We start from the raw sequence: 20,789 nt of genomic DNA, 5'->3' as shown, positions 1-20,789 counted from the left end.
TCAGGCCACCAGCTGCTGCTGCTGTGCCCGCATCCTGTTGAAGCAGAAGAGTGATGGAGCTGAGCTGAATCACCTTGTTGTCTCTCGGGCTACATTGGCACTGCAGCTGCTCCTGTTTAGTTCTGAACTTCTGCATACAACATTAGCTGTCTATTCATTTTGGAGTTGTTGTATCTGTACAGGAATGTAAAACAAAAAAACAAAACCCAATACAAGATGACAGGCCCATCAAAAAGTCAACATGGCATCCCAAAAACAATTTTATAGATAATCACTTTCACTTTTTGACCACCATTGTCTAGTTCTCCTCCAGGCAAACCTCATTATAACCCTGAGGTCTGTATCACAAAGCAACTTCAATTCACTCTGTGTATACACAGAGGGAGAAGCATGAGAACAGAACAGCTGCAGCAGCTCCCCTTCTCTGTGTGTCTACACAGTACTAAGTTGTAGGTTTAACCATGTGGTGGAAGCTTTTAGAGCCCAAAACACAATCACTGTACTTGTGGCTGGATTCAAAAGCAAATGGACTTGGAGCTTAAAGATATGCTTTGAGTCATGTCTACATTGACACAGCACAACTGATAACATGGTCTGTAAACAACTTTTGAATGGCAATTTAAAAACTATGTCGGATCCTGGATGACGGTAGTTAGATAAGAATAGTTCTTAATGACAAGCCATCACACAACATAGTTACATTAATATGATACAAGCAAAGTTACACGATATGAAAATGCCACTTGAACCAAATAGCGATGGAGAATTAGGAATATCACAATATTAAAAGCAAAACTTAAGATATAAATAATTTTAGTAATTAAAAAAAAGATATGGTTGTCATTTTCAACTAGGGAAGTAGTCTTGACTAGTATGGAAAGTAAACAGATTATAAACAAATCATTGTTCATAATTTGTTTATAGTTTTATCTTAATTATAATAATAAACGGTCATCAATAAGTGATATACTTAAAACTTAACTGAAGAAATCAATGACTGAATGAAATTTACATTCAACTTTAAGCTAATGAACCCCGGACACAATCAAAATTCTGGACTGTATGATCAGTGTTTATTAGTCTGTTAGAGTTCCTGTTCTTTATTAACAACTTTTTTGCTCTTTATTATGCACCTGCCTAATATAGTAAGTGCACATGTCCATATCAGAATGATGACTCCCAGTAGTTGGACAGTTAACCTGCTCTGCAGCACAGTCTACCATGTAGAACTAACCTGGTTTAAATCAAAGCCAGCTTGATAATTCTTGAAAACCTTACTTAAAGATAACCTACTTAACTTGCTTTGTGATTCATACCCCAGGAAACTTTATGAGATTACACGTATTTACCTAAATAAACTTTCAACCTCTGCAGTTTATGCAGATCACAGCAGGAGCCCAAGTAATCATAGCCTCATTCCTACAGATTCCTCTATAGAGCTCATGCTGCCAAATGTGTGAACGACTCCGATAAATGTTGCTTCCAATGGTCTGAGAATTCAGTTTTTTAATCATGTTTTCTTATACTTATACCACTACAGTTGAAACAATGCTATTTGTAATTTGAGTGAATTGACTCTTTAAACAGCATCACCAGAAATTGGTGAGGTGAAGAAAGAGGTGAAGCATGATGCTTACAACTAAATGTGTACTACACTGCAACTAAACTACTACACTAGTTGGGTTATCATATTTAGGCTATTGAGTTTAGGCTCAAGCTATGAAACAATGAAATATTTGGGCCACTGGATAATAACATCACATTTTAAGAATATGTACGAGTGAGGTTGTATGTCACAATGTTATTTGTAATTTAAGATACGAGTCACATTATCAGGGGATTTTTACTTTATAGAGGGAAAAAGTCAGATATCCAAGTCCTTACTTTCTAAATAAATCAGAGAGTCAGAATTTTACAGGGGAAAAGTTGTTAAAGTTTTACAATTTTTCTGTCCTAAAAATATATTGTTTTCTTTTGGCTCGAGATCATTCACATGCATAAAAAACATGCAATATAACAAACAGAATTATTACAAGTATTACAACAATGTCATGTACATGCATGACTTATAGTCATAATTCAGACTTTCCATCATACTGTTTTAATTTGTATTATGGACATTTTAATTGTGTCAATATCACATTATTAGACAGACCTTTGAAAATAAATAAAATGGTGAAGGAGCCTAAAATGAATCACTGAGATAAACCAGCAAAGATATAGCCGCTCATTTTTCCAGCCTCTGTGTTTTCCTTTGTTGTCCACATAATTTTGTGGTATCAGGTTAACAAGACCTGTGTTACTTATACCACTGATTCCTCTGTTGTTCTCAGACTTTTCCCTGAACTGATGAAACACAATCACCAAAAACACGTTTGTAGCACACAGTGTCTTTAAAAATGGTGCTTCGCTCACTGTGTTTATTTTCTATTTAATGGAATAGTTTGACTTTGAATATGTTTATTTACTTTCCTGCCAAAAAGTGGTTGAAGAATTCAACACCAATCACTTCCTGATATGCCCACTGCTTGCCTAGCAAGTGGTTCCAGCTAAGAAGCAGACATTGCAGGGTTAGGCTTTACTGTGTAAACAGTGGATTTCATTCCCTGTGGACAGAGCCAGGGTGCTTTCGTCTGTCTCCATTGGCTAAGCAGCTGCTGGCTCTTACTCCAAATTTCCAGCACAAATATGAGATTGATTATCAGTCTGAACATGTAACTCTACCAGAAAACAAATAATTATACTTCTTAAAATGGTGAGCTATATATTTTAAATAAAAAACAAACTGAAATGAATCAACCACATAAAAAAAGCATTTACATCACTTTTGGAGGAGGTTTAGGCAGCATCTCTAAACATAGGGCTCCGTTGGAGAGCTCTTGTGTTTGTCATGGTACAGGATTCTACATCACTGTAGGAATCTATCACAGGGCAGAGACAGCTAAAGAAAAGGAAGGGTAGACAAAAAGGTTTTACTGTCTCAGAACAACAGAGTCCAGCTCACTAGAGCTTGTCAGCTTGAGTATATGTTGCATAGTATGTCATGACAAAACCTCTGTTAAAACAAACCAAAAAGTCAGAATTGAGGCACTTTTACCAGCAATATGAATATTGTCTTCTCAATATACTGTGGGTACATGTGTAATTTTATTTTAGGGTATCAAATTCTGGGGTCTGTCTTTTGCTACTTATTATTTTTTTGGGTCAGTCATCGTGGATCTGTCCACAAAGCAGTGTTGCCTTTTAGGCCTCTTGATTAATTTAAGAGCTTGTTCTTAACCTGTTTATGGTATTTTGTTATGTTTATTGCTATTTAGCTGTTTAGTTAATCTTAAAAAAATCATTTAATCTCCATTATGTGATGAATGTTGTATGAAGAGACACACTTGATTGTAAAATATATTCTTTTATTTTTTAACACTGTAAACGTACCAGAAGGAATAGTGAACTCAGAATATATTAATAAAAATAAACTTTTCAAATAAATGTATGATTTCTTAAAGCTTGTACATTTCAACAAACCCGTTACCAAAGTGCAACATTGAGACAATTTAGACTTTCGGTACAGACAGCTATTTGCTGTCAATCCTACTGATCTGTAGCCTCTCGCTATGTCTTAATTGTTTCATTCAGACTGCAAGGTCATGAAGAGATGTATGTCACTAAAGATTCCATGCGACAAGCTTAGTGATTATGGATTTTCAATCAATCAATCAAATTTTATTGCTATAGCCTATATTCACAGATCAAAATTTGTCTGATAGGGCTTCACAAGGTGCGACATCCCACAGGATTAATAAAGTATCCATCTATCTATCTATCTATCTAAACAGTAGTAAGGAAATACTACCTAAAAATGAAGGTAGTAATCACCTCATCCGAATCCGCAACAAATTTTAATGGGTTCTTTCCTGACCCATACCGTATCCTTCCACCAACTTTTATTTGTATAATCCATATTCACAAATTACATTTTGTCTCATAGGGCTTAACAAGGTGCGACATCCCCAGTCTTTAACCCACAACAAGAAAATCTACAAAAACAAAGCTTTAACAGAGGGAAGAAAAACATAGAAAACTGAAAGACACATTTGAGGGATCCCTCTTCCAGCTTCGACAGAAATGCAATAGATGCTGGGTACATTAGCACATCAATAAAAGAACTATATTAATATATTTACATAATTGATGAGAAAAGACAGTGTCTAACATAAATTTGTACATACAAAAAATTTCCAAAAGGAACTGTTGCGGGTGGAAATCAAAGGAGAGGAGTCGTCGTTCTCAAGTTGAAATTAAGCAAGTTTATTCAGAGGTCACAGGTCAGGAAAACGCGGTGTCCAGCAATTGAACATGCATGGGTCTCTAGTTCTACGCAGGAGGCTGCACAGGAAGAAAGACGCTTAAACAGAGTGCGCACATAGATTATATATTGATATATTGGGCGTGACTGGGGTTCTTCTTGGATTGGTCGAAACAAGATGGAGGCTGCTGCATCTAGACGGGACAGTGCCTCATCCTCTTGGAATGTCGCGTGATGAAGATGTCGTACGTGCACTCCGTTGTCGTGGTTACCAGAGGTGATAATGTTGCTGTATCAGTGCAGCTGCGTTAGTGTGCTGTCTGGGAGAGATTGTGGGCCAAGGTCTACTCACTGTCTCTGTGCGAACTGAATCAGGGAGCTGGGATGTGTGATATAAAGTGTTGACTATGAGTAAAAGGTATAAGGAATGTGTGCGAATATGTCAATATGTGTATGTGTTATGTACGTGGTGTATGTCAGACTCACTATCTCTGTGCGAACTGAAACAGGGAGGTGGGATGTGTATGTGTTCTGTATGTGGTGTATATCAATAGAACCAATCTTGTTGTATTCATAATCGACGATCAGCTGTCACCACGCTTCACCACCAGGATTGCCACCCATGATCACATCCACCATCATGGTCAAAATCCATGATCCACCGTCACGATCGTGATCCAGCATAGAAGTTTAGGCTTCTCATAATATCACAAGAGAAGATACTGGTGAATGAGGCCCACATAGTGTGAGGGGAGTAGTATTTTCTCTGCTCCATGGTTCTCCTTTCCTAAGTCCTTAACGCTTCTCCTTCACATCTTTCCTTGATGTTTTCTATCGTGGTCGAGTTATTTGGGTTTGCCCAAGTGAACCTTTGAAGCAATTTTTCTCAATTCTTGAGATATCGTACTCACAAAAATGGGACAGACGCCAGAAAGCCATGGGCCTCATTCATTTATAACTTCTTAAACATTTTCTTACATTTATTCAGAATCATGACGTGTTCTTAAACTGCAGAATTATTTGCGTCTGTGTTCTTATATTGATGAATGCCATGTCTTTGTAAGTTAAAAGTGTGAGCCACTTTCTCCTATTAGCTAGGCTAAATGCCCCACCAATAACCATTAAATGCCATAAGGTTGCATTGCTGTGTGAACACCATAATGTGATGGTGCACAAACAAAAATCTAAAAATAACGCAGCACCGGACTCAAAGCATAACAAGTTTTTATATTTTGTTACGTCTGCAGTGGATATAAAATAATACAAAAAACAATACATGATACAGTTAGTTTGTCCATGTGCCCATATTTTCTTTATAAATACAACGTTTTGCAATTTTCAGTTTATTTTATTTCTGCATAAGATCAGTTGGTTATTCTGCACATGGATACATTTACTGCATTAATTGACCAATATTACTGTGGTTTACCCCTCTTGCTATCAAGCTATACATTAAATTTACTCATTAGGCAGACACTTTCTTCTAAAAATAAAACTGGGGGACAACACTAAAACCTCAGTACTTTAGGAGAGTGTGAAGTAAGTACTAAATACTATATCTGTTACAATAAGACAAAGTGTAGGTGATCAGGTAAAGAAATGCAGCAGTTGTAAACAGTAAGTGCTAGATAGGCAGGTTGTGTACTAACCCAGTAGCTTTAACTAATATACATGGTTGATAATAGTTTATATGCAACATTTTAAAATGTGATTATTAATTATATTTCTTCATTTCAAGTTATTAAAATGGACCCACTCAAAATTGACACCCGACCTTGGTAGGAAGACGTGATGAGTATCCACAGGTCTTTACCATAAAAAGCTATAAAAGTATTCTCATAGAACATTTTGGTAATTATAATTAAGATTGGCTCTGAAATGTCTGAAACCGCTTGTCCGATTAGTGCATAGGTTATCATACACACATCCACACTTTACGTGGTTTTGATGAGTTGAGATCTATTTTCTTTATCAGGATTGAATCTGTATTTGTATCCATATGGCCGCAGATGGTATGTTAGGTAGTCCAAAACATACAGCTGGACAGCAGAAATGTAATGAAAGGACACAGCAAAATCTGAACAGCAGTCTGGACCCTTGAGAGAGAGCAAGAAGGAAAAACATTAGCAACTGAAACCATGAAATAAAACTGGAAAGACATGAAGAGAGAGCACAGGTTTTGATTTAGATGACTAATGGAAGACATATCAATACTCTACTTCTCTAGCCACCATATCAGTGTCACTTTAAAGTAGGGCATTTAGCAAGGTTTTCTATTTGGTTCTGCGACAGAATCGCCCCATGGTGATTACCCTGCCTACATAATAGCCCCCACTATTTACTTTGATATACTTTTTATTTCCAGTGATCTCAGTAGCTAAGTTATTCTAGCTTTTTATAAAAATGTGGTATTAAAGTTATTGTCTTTTACTTAAGATCATTATTTACAATCATATTTTTCTTAATTTTTTAATTCCTCTGCAACGGTAAATAAACATAATTTTGAACTGAACGCACGTCTTTTGCTCTTCCTAAACACACACAATTTGATTTTGTACACACCCAGGTCATTGGAGTCTCTTAAGACCCACAGGGTCACATATTTTTTAAGTGTATGATGCTCAATAATTCAACTCATCATTCAACTCACAATGGGTCCATGACAAATTTTCGCACTTGGAAATATTAAAATAATATCATCATGAGTGATTATTTTGGTAAAAATTGAATTATGAAAGTAATTTCTTGAACAATCTTTTCATTAAAGCTCTAAGTTAGTTATTCCATGAGTCGGAGTGAACATGTGTGCCAAATTCAAAAGAATTTTCTCAAGGTATCCTTCAAATATCACAATCACAAGGCAATACTTTTTTTTTTATTGTGTTAGGTCACAGTAACCATGACCTTTGACCTAGAAATTCTAATCAAGAACTGTGGGTGTTCCTAGTATATCATGTTCATAAAAATATGAGGTCACTTTGACTTTGAACTCTAACCACCAGATTCTTACTTTCTTGCTTTAAACGCTACATTTTGTTTACGTTTTATATAACTATTGCAAAGACACAAGACAAAAATTGGTTGGTTTGGAATCGAACAACACAAGTGTGCAGGGCGACTGGGTATCTAAATTAATTGTGTTAATTTCACAAAATGTATTGAGATCAGCCTAAACCCAGATTCTTAGGCATTGCTTACCTCGAATGGAGTGTAGTATTCATAAGTCAAATACCAAGGTCGTGGTCTCTGGAATTGTCTGACCAGGTGCATTTCTGGTGGGTAAGCATGAAATGTTTGTCTTCCCTTTATATCTCTAGAGTCTACAGGCTCCACCTTCATGGTCTCCATGCACAGTCCCAAAGCCATGTCCTCGATGTTGGAGACGTGGGTACACTTACCAGAGCTGAAACCTTTGACAAATCTTCTCAGTGCTTCCTTACTAAGGACATAACCTGCTCCTCCACTCATGTAGCCTTGATTAATAAAAGGGGCAAATCTTCTGCCAAAGTACAACGGCTTCTCTGTGTCATATTTGTACAAGGTGTGGCGCAGGTTCTCTACTATCACAAATGTGTCATCATCTGCTTTCAGGAACCAGTCTGCTTCTTCCAGGTGGTGCTGATGGATGTACTGAAAAGCTCGAATGGTCTTCCAGTACAAGTTTTCCCTTCCTTCACTCACATTTAGCCCCACAGTGGGGAAGTCTGTCTTGACGGAACTTATGTAAAGCACTTTATTGCAGCGATTTGCCCACGTGTCTTTGATGTACTTGGTTCTGGATTCCAGGTTCTTCGGTCCCGTCATGATCCAACATAAGATGCGTGTTGTGTGATTCGCTGAGGTACAACAAGCACAAAATATGAAAGGGTAATGCATGGAAATTTGTTGACATCCCTTCAGCTAACTAGTACTCAGTCCCAGAAGCCACAAATGACACTTGGGTTCTTAAAGGTAAGGTTTAACTGAAACTGCATGAAATCACTACATAGTCACTTAATGTATTATAGTTTTTATTTATAGTAATAATACCTCCAATAATCAATTTGTGAGAGATGAGGCACAAAGTTTCCTCTTTATTATATGAAATGCATCCTCTGTCTCAATACTGCAAATAGTACTCTATCAGGGGCTTGTTTCAGCTAAATTTGAAATATTTTTAATGCTCATGTGTATAGAGTGAGTGTATAAGGTCTTGGTGCTAGCGGCCTCTATGCAGCCATACCTGTGCTTTGACCAAATCACAATTATGTTCTAACTTTCTGCCTTTTAACGACTGACCCTCTGCAGGTAACATTAACTCTAATATGTATAAATTGGTTTTAAATCAAGCAATTGCAAATGTCAATGTCTGTCAATTTTTTTCCTGTTGTTCTGTGCTGCCGCAAGTTAAATTATGCCTACATGACAAATAGCATCATTTTCCAACTCGACTGTATATCATCAGGAGAATGAAATTCAATTAGTGATGAAAAGTATAAGGGTCCTTATCCTTATGCTCAGTAGTTACTTTGGAGGGAAATATTGTACTTTGTATTCATTTAGTTTTTTTTTACATGAGAAGCTACGAGTAATCTTTAGATTTTAGAAGTACAATAACTTTTGATATAATATTTTGCTGAGAAATTACTTCTTATCTCATTTTGCAAGTAAACAGTTGAATGACAAGCTTTTACTTGTAATGAGTTGCTTTTATCAAAAGGATCTGAATACCTTTTCAAACCCTATAGTTGCTGATAGTGCCATAACACACAAATCCTTTGCCTGCTTTCACACTCACAGCATAGCTTTAGAAGTGATATTAATTAGCTTTATACACACTTTATACATTCACTTTTAGTATAGATTATACCCTCTGTTTTGTTAATGAGGCTCCAAGACTGTCTCTGATGTTTTCAAAGTAAAAGAGCCTCTTTCAAAAATAATAACTGAGAAATGATTCAAACCCATTTTTGCAGAAACTGGGTCACTTCAAATCCTATATATTTGACAGCTTTGAATAGAATTATAAACACAACATGTAAATTACACAATAACATGTAAAGCAAATAAAAAAATAAATAATTAAACATTCATTCAAAAAGTCAAAAAGAATCCTACCTGTTTGATGATGTTGTTGTCTTTCTGCTTCCTGCCTGACATTACGCTCCACACCCCTCTCAAAATATGTGACCTGTTCTTGTGAAACGTTCAGGTCCAACAGAAAGCGAAGGAGCTGAAATCCAACCATCATTCCAGAGGTGAACGTTAAATAAGACAGGTTTGGCCTCATCCTCCTGGTCATGGTTATGTGGTTATCAGCCCTACAAATATGAGGTAAGCTATTTAAATATCAGGAGTTTCGTGAATAACTATCATTTGAAGCTGTGTTACCTGTTCAGGCATGAAATAGAGCCACTTCTCTGCTTCTTACTCCAGACAAAAAGAGAGTGAGACCTTGACCCTCTCCCACATAAGTGTTTCTGTGAGTACACTTCCTCACAGTCAGGCCAGGCGGAGCAACAAGAAACACACCCTGTCATCTGCGGAGGAGCTCAGAGGGAGGGGGGGGGGGGGGGGGGGGGGGGGAGGGAATAACATTACATATGCACAAGGAGCAGGAGATAAACAAAAATAAATCATCAAGCAATTTGGTATCTGCTGCAGAATTTAAATGCCGCGACAGCATCACAGTGTAGTCTCCACCGCTAAAACACATTTTAATCTTTAAGTAAAGTTCATAAAGTTCAAAGTTCAACGTTTTTTTTATTGTCACATGCACCAATGACAGCGTCATCGGAGCAGTGAAATTCTTGTGACATGGCAGGCAACATCTATGCAGTAGACGACTTTACAAAATAGAAAAGTACAGTGTTGAGGTCACGTAAATGTGGTGGAAGTACTTTTTGCCGTGGAAAATTACCTTAACCTTTTGTCAACTTTAGATGACTTTTTAAACCTCTTATGACTTATTCTGTTTTCAGATCCTGTCCCAAAACTGTGCCTTCACAGAACCAGTCTGAACGGGCTCAGACAACAGCCTTAGTTCTCCTTTATAAGATGTTTACATTTGACTGTTCTCTATTGACATTCTGAGATCCTTGTGACACTTTGTTGTTCCTCTTAATAAAATACACTAAGACAATTTGGTAATCCGGCCTCTTGTATTTTCAGATTTCTATCACCAGGCACGTGCACAGACATTTTGGGGGGCAGGTGCTCAAACCAAAATCGCCACCCATCGCCAAAATTATTCATGAAATTAAAAATAATAATAATAAATAAATAAAAAACACAGTAGGATATTTTCAACTTATATATTTATTTTTGTTAAAAAACGAACTCAAATTATCAATTTGAATAAATAAATGAATAACAGGCAAAAACAGACAAAACAAGGCCATATTGAATAACCAAATAATATGTTAGGGTTAGGGTTAGGTTTAGTGATGTGATTGGCTCCTCTGGACCAGGTAGGGTTACTGATACTCCCTTATTTGTTTTACAAGTCATGGCCTGATCCAAGATAAAAGAGAGCTGCTACCCTGAGCTGCTTGCTGCAGTTCCCCGTCCTTCTGCTTTTGGAGTCTCTCTTTTCTTGGCATTATGCTGCAAATTTTGTAAATGAGATAAATCAATGTTGTGCATAATAATCAAGAGTGACTATCATAATCTCTATAAAGCTGACAACACAGTACACACAATTTTTTTGTACTGCTTTCTGACAGAGTTGAAGCATAGGCAGCATGAGGTGCTTGTGAGCGCCGCGGAGCATGTCGCGGCGAAATTCTCACAAGATCTCAAATAAATGCCCCGTCAGATATCAAAACACATTTGGGGGGAATTGATGACAGAGAGAATAATTTTTATTCTTAAATATTGATGAATGAAGAAAAAATTGGGCTCCAGCAGAAGGGCACTTTTCTCATCCAGGGCAAAAGGGCCAGTGCTTGAGCACCACTAGGGGTCTATCTGTGCACGTGCCTGTCTATCACAGGAAACATTGATGATGTACTTTGATTCAAGTTGCTTCATATTTAACTTTGTTAACTGTGCTGTATGCCAAAGCTAACAAGCTCTAAAAAGTACCTTACAGATATTAAAACAATGAGAGAGTCTCCCTTCCTAGAGTGCTTTACATGAGTCCAGAAGAAAAGAGCCCAAATGAGGAGAAAGGAAAACGCCAGGCTTATTGTTGAATGTCACCTCTGCTCCCGCGAGAAAATCCAGACTAGCTGACAGAATTCTACAGCATTAGCTACACTAATATCCGACATTAATAGTGGTAAATCAGAGCTATAATGATGTTAACTCAGGGCTGAGTCTGTTATTCAGGGTTGTCTTGATATCATTTGAAACCCAATCAGCCCAAAAGGATGAGCTGTGAATCGTTGCACTACGCTCTGTTCTGACACATAAAGACCACATGCAAAATCAGACGTGGTCTCCAGGCTTTTCCAGGATTTTAATTTTCAATCTTCATGCCGGGATTCACGTTTAGATATCACACGTACGTCCAGAAGCCAGTTGTGCTGGATTAGTGGTATTTGGCAGTTGGACATTTCTTTACTATGTCACTGAATGAAAGCCAAATGTAATATGCCATTAAATATTACAAGAAAAAGCAGACAGTAAACATGGATATTAACAATGCAGAATTTACTGTGCAGCAAAGAAGCAGAAGAAGAGTTTTTTTCATGTGGAGATACCTCTCCGCTACAGCAGGTGGCGGTAATACCTATATTTTCACACTCTGTAGAAGAAGCACAACTTCCGGGATAAACAAGAACATATGTTAAATAACTATCCTTGTGTGTTAAGCAGCAAACTCAGCTGTGTCTGGCGCTGCTTCTGAGGTTAAAGTGTATTACCCCGAGGTACTCCGTAATGGCGGTTTCTACTCATGTCTCTAAAGTCCGTTCGTTGTACAAGAGGATTCTGGTCCTGCATCGCTTCCTGCCCATTGACCTAAGAGCCCTGGGGGACCAGTATGTGAAGGACGAGTTCAGGAGACATAAAGGGGCATCACCCGATGAGGCAAAGGGATTCATGGTAGAGTGGCAGGTAACTAAGCCCATTGAAATTGTGTGTGTGTGTGTGTGTGTGTGTGTGTGTGTGTGTGTGTGTGTGTGTGTGTGTGTGTGTGTGTGTGTGTGTGTGTGTGTGTGTGTGTGTGTGTGTGTGTGTGTGTGTGCGCGCGCGCGCGTCTCTCTCTGAGCGTGTGTCTCTCTCTGAGCGTGTTTGTCTCTCTGAGCATGTGTGTGTCTGTCTGTCTGTGCTTTACAATGAAATAACTGGAGAAACACTTTGATTTGAAAGTACAGCTTAATTATTCCTGGAGCCTCGTCATGCTGTTCACTGTTCATGTAGATGGGTGAGTACTGGGACTAACTGAGGCGCTGTTAATAGAACAGAGGCTTCATCAATGTGTAACATCTATATTTAAGTCAACACAACTCACTTAACTATCTGACTTACATAACTTTGTCATTCGTGCGTCTGTCTGGATTTCCCTATCGTTAATATCTCATCAATTTACAACAACATTTGTTCCTTGTTATTACAGTTCTTACATTATGTAATTTCATGCTTTGCAAACAGTTTGAGAACCAAAACCACATTTTGGTGGTTGCAAGCACTTCAGGTCATGTTATCTTGTCCTGTCCTTGTCCTTGCAGTGAAGTGCTGGTGCTTTCACCAGTGAGTCATGCAGAGATTGGAAAGAATACTTTATCAGATGAAAGACTATTTTCTGGTGAAGATGAATTCCATTTAATTTTATTTGTACATCGCAAAACCATCACAAGCATTATCTCAGAGCACTTTACATAGAAGGTCGAGGAATAGAGAAAATAATGACATAAAGCTTGGTTATTAATTACGTTTAAATTTCTTATACAATAATTATATGACCGATAAGATAAAGTATTTCGGACATAAAGCTCTGCATGGCGACAGGAATAACGTGGAGATCGAGATATTCGATGGCAGTTTATTGAACCATAGTAGTGTTGACTGGACATTTAGCATCTAAGTAGTGCAATGTTTTATACTCTTTACCACGTATTGTGCAACAGCAGCACTGGTGGTTAAGATGTGTTCGCTTTGTAAAAATGAGCACAAATCCTGCTGGACCACTGAGAACTGGATATCAACAAAGTCACCTTTCAATTTGAGCCTGAGACAGGTTATCTGCAGAGGGAAGTATACATAATATTGGAGCAATACACTGACCATTTTTAATGAATCTTTAATAGATAAGCTGCACTTATGAATTTAAATTTTTTCATCTCCAAGTAAAATCTATGCAGCGGATTTGTCTGTGCTATCAGCAGTGTTGTGCAAGTTCACACCTCTCATGAACTAGTTCAAAGTTCAGTTCACACAAGTAAATATGAATAGTTCACGTTCATAGTTCACCATTTAAATTCTGAACTAGTTCATAGTTCAGTTCATTTCATAGTTTAAGGTGGAAAGTGAGCCATTTTTGTAAGAGACCAGAGCTGTTGTGTTGCAGGTGTGGCCTGCCCCTTTAAGGAAAGTTTGTAGTGTGTGACGTAGTGCACCTGGGTATTGTGGGATGAGACCCTAAAAGTGAGATTATAACGAGAAGTGACGGAGCACCTAGAGGTGATGCGAGTGTTGCTCCTGCTGTATATCCGAGAAATAAAGTGGCCGCATTCCAAGTAAAGAAACATCTCCTCTTCCTTATTCACGGAGCGGTCCGGACAGCGAGCCAAGATAACCCGTGAGCCGAGCTCCAGACTACGGCTCGGAGCCGAGACACTGGCCAAAGAAGAAAACACTTGGAATACGTTGCTTGTTTGGTGTGCATGTGTGTGTGCGATGAATCACGGGTAACGTAGTGCGAAGTCGAGTTACTTGGTTCAGGTTAGGCTACATCACGGACATTTCACGGGCACTGAGCAACGACATGGTGCAAGCATTCGATTTATACAGCGTCTCTCCCCAGGAGAAGGAAGACATTAACGTTTTAGCTAGACCTCAGATAATATTGTAACGGACTGGTAGTTAGGTTTATGTTCTGTTTGACTGCTATGTGTTTGTTATGATTTATGATCAGCTAACTACACCATGTCAATAAGTATTGGGATTTCCATAGGTTCAGTGAACCAGTCGGGGTGGGGCAAGTGACAGTTCTAGACCAATGGCTGGAGAGTTATCTGGCATGACAGGCTCTCATTGGCTGATGAGTTGGCATGTCAAGGGTTAATGAGGAAGGGGAGTGAAGAACACAGTAGTGGATGACAGGAGTGTCGGAGTTACCAACAAGAAGTGTGTCGTGTTCGCTGGACTTTAATAAAGTTACACATAAAGAGAGAAGTTTCCTGTCGTCTATAAGCGAGGACGCTGAAATATGAACGTGTTCACCGTTCAAATTCATTATTTGTCATTGAGTTGCGTTCAGTTCACCGTTCTCACAAAAGTGAACGTGTTCAATGAACGCGTTCTTTTGCGTTCGTTCATGCACAACACTGGCTATCAGGCACACAAAGTGTACTGAAGAGCTCTTTGATAGATGCACTGGCACTGATAGAAGGATTAGGAGAAAGTCTCCATGAAGATTTCCTGACCTGTGACGATGACGGACTCATCATCAGCTTATTTCGATTCTCAGAAGATGGATCTTTACTCTTTGTGCTGAACTGAGTCCAGTATTAGACAGACTGCGCCTGATGGAACCAAATCTCAGTACAAACACAAGTACTCACCCTAATAGGTTAATCAGCTGACAGGTATGTGTATGATATGATTAACAATATAAAATGTACCTCTCTGTCCAAGCCCATTTGGGAAAAATATAATTGTGTTAAATTTGATAGATGGGGAAATCGCAGCAGTCTCTGAATTCAATATTGTCTGCAGTTTTTCATGGTTAAAATGTGTGTGTACAAACATTTCTGTCACTTCCTGAAGGTGCATTGCCTTCCTCTTTTTTTCTTCACCTTAAAATGTTGACGTAGAGTACTTGGAGTACTTTGACGTACTAAAATTTTCTTTCATCAGTGATATCAAACGGCTGTCCGTCTTTCTTCACCTCCACCTCACATAGTCAAAATCACCTCAATTTGAGTGTATCCAATCACTCAGGATATTTAATATTAGTTATTTTCTTTGCAATTACCATTTATGGTTTAATGTGGGTGTGTAGAGGGTGAAATATGGGGCAGATCCACATAGGCAGGTTTCCAGGTGGACTTTGATTTATAAAGGAAATATTGTGTTTCATAAATCTAAATATTATTTTGCATATGTAATTTTCAGCTTTTGTGGGCAAGTAAACTTTGAGTATGAATCCTTCGCACTGTTTTGTAAATGAGGCCCCAGAATCTGTACTACAAAACGATTCAACCAACCCAGGATATCTGTCAGTTATCCAGCTGAACTTAACCTACCAAACGCAGTCAGGCCAAGTGGTCACACATCGTTCGTTATCAACTTGGTAAGTCAACCAAGGTTATTCTACTATAGCTATGAGCGTATGCACATTATAGGGGGCGGTGTTTAGTGAATACGACTTATCACAGACATGGAAAAGTGACCTCGCAGTGAAGCCTCATATTTAAACGAGGAGCAAACTATTATATTAGAGAAATGCTTTAGTATGTTCTGTCATTTTTTAGGGTTTGTATATTGTTAGTGTAATGTCAGTCCATCCCCACATGGTGGCAGAGCAGCTTTAGAAAAAGAGTAAGGTAATGTTGAGAAACTTATGCAAGTTGATAGATCATAGACTCAATGGTTAGAATTGGGTTGCTCCCCAAAATAAATGGTGTATGTAATGGAACAATGTTAAACACAGGGACAGATTCTGAAAGCTGCTACAATTTAAATCCAATTCCTGTTAAGTTAAAGGATTGATCATAGAGCTGGTAGTAGTAGTGGGATAAACATGTTTTAGCTTACAGCACATTTACTGGGAATTTAACAGATAAGAGTGTCATATAAAAAATTACTAGTATTTCATACCTAATAAAATTGAATAACTGTTTTGTAAATAATGATAAAAATAACAATTATTTAGAGTGTGTGTTGCCTTCTTCTAGTTTGTTTTGAGTTATTGCAAATATGATCATAACAAAACACAAACAGATTTTTTAAAACTCAGTGACAGTTACATAGTTTGGAACAAAGGTATCTGTCTTCGTATGTAAAGGCAGCATAAATGAGCTAAAAGACCTCAGTGGCTTTGAACGTTCCTTGTGTTCCTCATGTTTTGTTTCACTCTGTTTAAATGGGGACTCTTGGGAAGGTCAGGTTTCAACTTATAGGTATTTACTGTAGGTAATTTGTTCAAATTAATTTCAACACAACTCATTAATTAAGCTACATATTGGATGTCAACTTATTTTAACAGCTGCTGTAATCCATAACATTTCAAATGAGCTAAAATCTAGTTTTTTTTAGGGGGATAAAGAAGTGTTGTTGTAATGTATAGGCTTAGGCTAATATTTCGTCTTTATAATGATTAGTGCTATGGCACATCTGTAAAAAGGGCCTTAGTGGCCATGTTGAAATACGTTATTGTGTATTTTTGTTGCTCCACGGGACGCTGCTCAGAGGTGCCAGGTTCCAGAGAGACAGATTTTATTTCAAAGCTGTAACTGCTATCATTGCTGGTTGTTGCTCTGACCCACTACACATAACTGGCGGAATTCCATATGGAAACACAGTATTTTACTATTACTACTAATAAAAATAGTAAATAAAAAAAAAATATATAATAATAATGCTGCTGTGTGGTTTCCTGTTTTAAAAACAAATAATAATTTGACCTACCTTTAACGCCTTTCAGTCCACTCTGTCTTGCTTTTATTATGTCTGCACTAGCTGCGTCCCATCAACCTTCTCATGGACACACCTCTGTCAGGCCATGGCGTTTAGCCTGCACATATCTTGGGTGTATTTGAAGTAGTGTTTGTTGTTGTTTTTGTCATTGTACGGCTGTTGGAGGAGTTGAGCAGCTGGACATTGGTAATAACATTGCTATAAATGTTCAGATCCTTAAAAACATTTACTCTGGCCTCTAATGTAATCCAACATTACTAAATGCAACAATGTATTTGGGTAACTTGTGGCTCAAAGGAAACAAAGTATGACTTTCTGACTTTCCCTGGAAAGACACAGACCTTTTCACCTTTTCACTTCCGACCACATTGATGATGTTACCAGAGGCCTAAACATGGCTTTTGTTAATGTTATGGATCCAGACACAATAGCACAGAGATGATTTCACAGATTTATTCACCTAGAATTTTCCAGTAATTCCTCGGAAGGAAAGTCAAATATGAGTCTGTACCAAACTGGAGTACTCGTCTGATCTCTAACCTCCTTATTCAGGGAGGATATTGGCAAATGTTCAATTTAATTACATTATGTGGAGGAAAAAGCCTCTCAGATAAATGGCTTGTTATAGCTTACAGTGGGAGTGATCCACAACCAAAGATGCCTGCGAATGGGAAAGCACAGGACATTGACTGTGTGCTTTCTGGAGGGATTTTTATATGTTTTATATATGGCGGCTGCTCAGGATGATTCAAATGCACCACTGGCAGCTTTGACTCATCACAAATTGGCTGATGGACGTGTGACATCAGTGTTGTCAGTAAACATTATACTTATTCATTTATGTAATAGATACGTTGAGGATGAGACTTGTGCTGATATTTCCTGTAGGAGGATCTGTGACACAAACAGCACTCTCCCACATCAGTCACATGGCCACTTAATTCAGTCAACGTCAACTATCACTTTGCTTTTATACTCACAACATCTGTCGGATCTGCAAGGAAGTAGGAGGCTGCTCAATGAGTGCATACCCCCACTAACACATTCATATGCCATGTTAGAGAAAGTGAAACAAAATTCCTGTATCAGCCCTTTTTATTAGGATTCCCTCCAAAATGTAAAGGGTTCTTCTTTGGGTCATGCCCCACCCTTTACAAAATTTGATCAGTCGAGTTGTTTTTGCATAAACCTGCTAACAAACAAACATACTCAGGTGAAAACATAACCACCACAAAGACAAAAATGTAACAAAAACCTAAAGGTCGTTGGTAGACTTTGTGGCTTTGGCTGTTTTTTTCCCAACGGAAATAACATTAAATTGTCAACTAACCAGCATTAAGTGAAATGGAGTGTTGTACAGTAAACTTTCCAGTTGCCACAAAATTCATGGCTCTCAAAAACTTTACTGATCAATACATTGCTTTTTCTGTCCCCCCCAGCATTACAAGGACACCATACAGACTCAGGTACTGGATACAGCGGGGGAGAAACTCAGCTCCGTCAAGTTTGGATCCAACCTGTCGGAGGGGAAACTCATTGACTTCCAGGGGGAGCAGATTAGCCAACTGTACGAACTCATGCTGGAGTCCACCAAACCTAACCGACAGTTTGACATCCAGGAGGACAGTAAATGAAGCGAAGGGGCAGAAGGTGCTGGGATTCAGACCACTATTATTCCCCCTGAGTGCTTGAGATGAAGAGTGCTACTCAAAGGCAGAGTGGAGGCTTTTAGGAATATTTGATTATATTTAAGTGCTGTGTAATGTCTCTGTGTTCCTGTACTTTACACTTTTACTGTGACAATAAAAAGAGGTTACTCGTGCTCCCTGCAGGAGCATTAAGTTGTATTAATTAGTTTCTCTTGTCAACTTTTTTTCTTATGAATATGATTGTGAGCTCATGTTTGTGAAAGAAATGCTCTTAGATGTGTCTCCTCTGCAAATGCTCACATCAGTAATGCTTCTTTCAGCCTCACGGGGGATGTGGCCATTGTTGGGATGAAGCCCTCATTATTCATGTGGAAATATGTAAAGTTGAATTCACACAGACACAAAAGCCATGAGCTGTGTGTTGAGCGGGAGAGACGGGTGTGTTAGAGCAGTTATGAAAGTCAACTCATGGTTGTTGACATGCCATTTCTCTCCCACAGACTTCAGACATCACATTGATTTCTGCTGACATGAACAGTAATCAGTCATGCACTGTACAAATCAGAAGTCCTGCATCTAAATAAATCTGCTTCTCTGTAGGCCTGCCTCCTACTAACTACTGATCAGTTTCTGTTCTTCAGAGGTTTTTTATCAAATACCTCATGTCTGCTATTCCACTACAGACCCACTGAGATCAGGGCAACCAAATCTGTTGCATAAATCCACTTTTTTTCCTTTTCGGTGACTTGATTTAATGGCATTTTAGTTTATTTTACTCTATTTGTGTTTTATAATGTCTTTTGTTTTTATCGCTCTTGGCTTGTTTTATTCTCTTTTCATTTTTAATGGGTTTTAGTTTTATTGTAAAGCACTTTTTAACTACACCCTTTTTGGAAAAGAACCACATAAATGTATGTGACCAAATACTTTAAGTCCAAAACCTTTTAAGAACTTAGTGGACACATTTGTGTTGTAGTTAAAAGGTTTGTGACCGAAAATGAATTACTACTAAAGTAAGCAGGTCACACTTAGAGTTGTTAATTACAGTGGGCCACTTCAAAAGATTTAACTAATATGACAACAACCACCAGATGACCAAAATGTAATGTCTCAAGAATTTGTGATTCATAAGGGTTATGGACGTTTACCTTTCTGAAGTTGATTAGATTAATGTAGTTACTTTTGACTGAAGAAAAGAAGTTTACATTTGGATTGAGGTACAATGTTTTTGTTCTTTCCGCTCTCTGCCTGCAAATGCTTGATACTATTGCCTTATGCTCAGTGTATCAATATATATATATATATATATATATGTGTGTGTGTTATCTTTATAGAGCACTTTTTGAAACAGTTGCAAAGTGCTTTACAATAAAAAAGAACTCATTAAAGTAGAAAATTAAAAAAAACAAGAGCAATAAAAGCTAATGATATTATAAAACACAAATAGAGTAAAACAAACTAAAATGCCAAGTCAAATAACCAAAAGGCGATTTTTGAAAGTGGGCTTTTAGCACTGACTTGAAAGAGGAGACATTTTTTATAAATATATTTGATAGCTTTGACTCTCATGTCTGAATGAGTGATTTAGTAATAGACACGTGTGCTCTGGATGTCAGGACTGCTAATCCAATAGGATGAAATAGACACTCGATCTGCTTGGCTTTGGGCTTTGGGAAAAATATTCTCTACTTCCTACTCTGTACAGATTGAACCTTGCATCAATAGGTCTTACATAGCAAATGAAAACATATTTTCTCTAAATAAAGTTTCAGTTTAAGTGCATACATTAAAGAAGGGCCAATTTAAATTACTGTTTGTGATATACTGCATGCCATAGTTTGATGTGTAAATCACATTCCGTCCATCCAGTCCAATCTCTTAATTAAACCTGTGATTAATATTGGCTATTAAAGGCTGTGGCTGTAATTGATGGAGGGATAATAAGCGAGATGATGCTTTCAGTAATTGTTTAACATGGCCTCCATCACTTCCTATCGCACTTGGAAATGAGCAGCGCCATATGTCACTGTCAGTGGCTGCTGATAAGGGGG

At 37.9% G+C, this 20,789-nt stretch overlaps 2 protein-coding genes across 3 annotated transcripts; one reads left to right on the top strand and one right to left on the bottom strand.

Moving 5' to 3' along the window:
• Positions 1-5,510: 5,510 nt before the first annotated feature.
• Positions 5,511-9,791, bottom strand: c1galt1a (core 1 synthase, glycoprotein-N-acetylgalactosamine 3-beta-galactosyltransferase 1a). 2 transcript variants are annotated; one of them, XM_053446455.1, is made up of 4 exons: positions 9,674-9,791; positions 9,401-9,603; positions 7,502-8,139; positions 5,511-6,399 (listed from the first exon to the last, which is right to left on the bottom strand). In XM_053446455.1, exons 2-4 carry the CDS (start codon positions 9,582-9,584, stop codon positions 6,238-6,240), a joined length of 984 nt encoding a protein of 327 aa, XP_053302430.1. In that variant the 5' UTR covers positions 9,585-9,603; positions 9,674-9,791; the 3' UTR covers positions 5,511-6,237. The 2 variants fall into 2 exon arrangements, with proteins under 2 accessions (XP_053302430.1, XP_053302432.1); XM_053446457.1 differs by having other exon boundaries at positions 9,401-9,515; positions 9,674-9,788.
• A 2,239-nt stretch (positions 9,792-12,030) lies between these two features.
• Positions 12,031-18,940, top strand: sdhaf3 (succinate dehydrogenase complex assembly factor 3). Its single transcript, XM_053446470.1, has 2 exons — positions 12,031-12,343; positions 18,529-18,940. The coding sequence occupies exons 1-2, from the start codon at positions 12,167-12,169 to the stop codon at positions 18,721-18,723; spliced, it is 372 nt and encodes a 123-aa protein (XP_053302445.1). The 5' UTR covers positions 12,031-12,166; the 3' UTR covers positions 18,724-18,940.
• The last annotated feature ends 1,849 nt before the right edge of the window (positions 18,941-20,789 follow it).

The sequence above is a fragment of the Pleuronectes platessa genome, chromosome 18 (assembly GCF_947347685.1).
Source record: "Pleuronectes platessa chromosome 18, fPlePla1.1, whole genome shotgun sequence".
NCBI classification, from domain to species: domain Eukaryota; kingdom Metazoa; phylum Chordata; class Actinopteri; order Pleuronectiformes; family Pleuronectidae; genus Pleuronectes; species Pleuronectes platessa.
The sequence above is the reverse complement of the archived record's forward strand: the minus strand, read 5'-3'. Positions and strand labels throughout refer to the sequence as shown.

Excerpts from the sequence above, each read along its gene's own strand:
- c1galt1a (XM_053446455.1), bottom strand. The coding sequence starts at position 9,584 with ATGACCAGGAGGATGAGGCCAAACCTGTCTTATTTAACGTTCACCTCT. Across the intron at positions 8,140-9,400 it reads ACAACAACATCATCAAACAG|CGAATCACACAACACGCATC; the intron begins GTAGGATTCTTT and ends GTTGTACCTCAG. Across the intron at positions 6,400-7,501 it reads AATACTACACTCCATTCGAG|GGTCCAGACTGCTGTTCAGA; the intron begins GTAAGCAATGCC and ends CTCTCTCTCAAG.
- sdhaf3 (XM_053446470.1), top strand. The coding sequence starts at position 12,167 with ATGGCGGTTTCTACTCATGTCTCTAAAGTCCGTTCGTTGTACAAGAGG. Across the intron at positions 12,344-18,528 it reads GATTCATGGTAGAGTGGCAG|CATTACAAGGACACCATACA; the intron begins GTAACTAAGCCC and ends TGTCCCCCCCAG.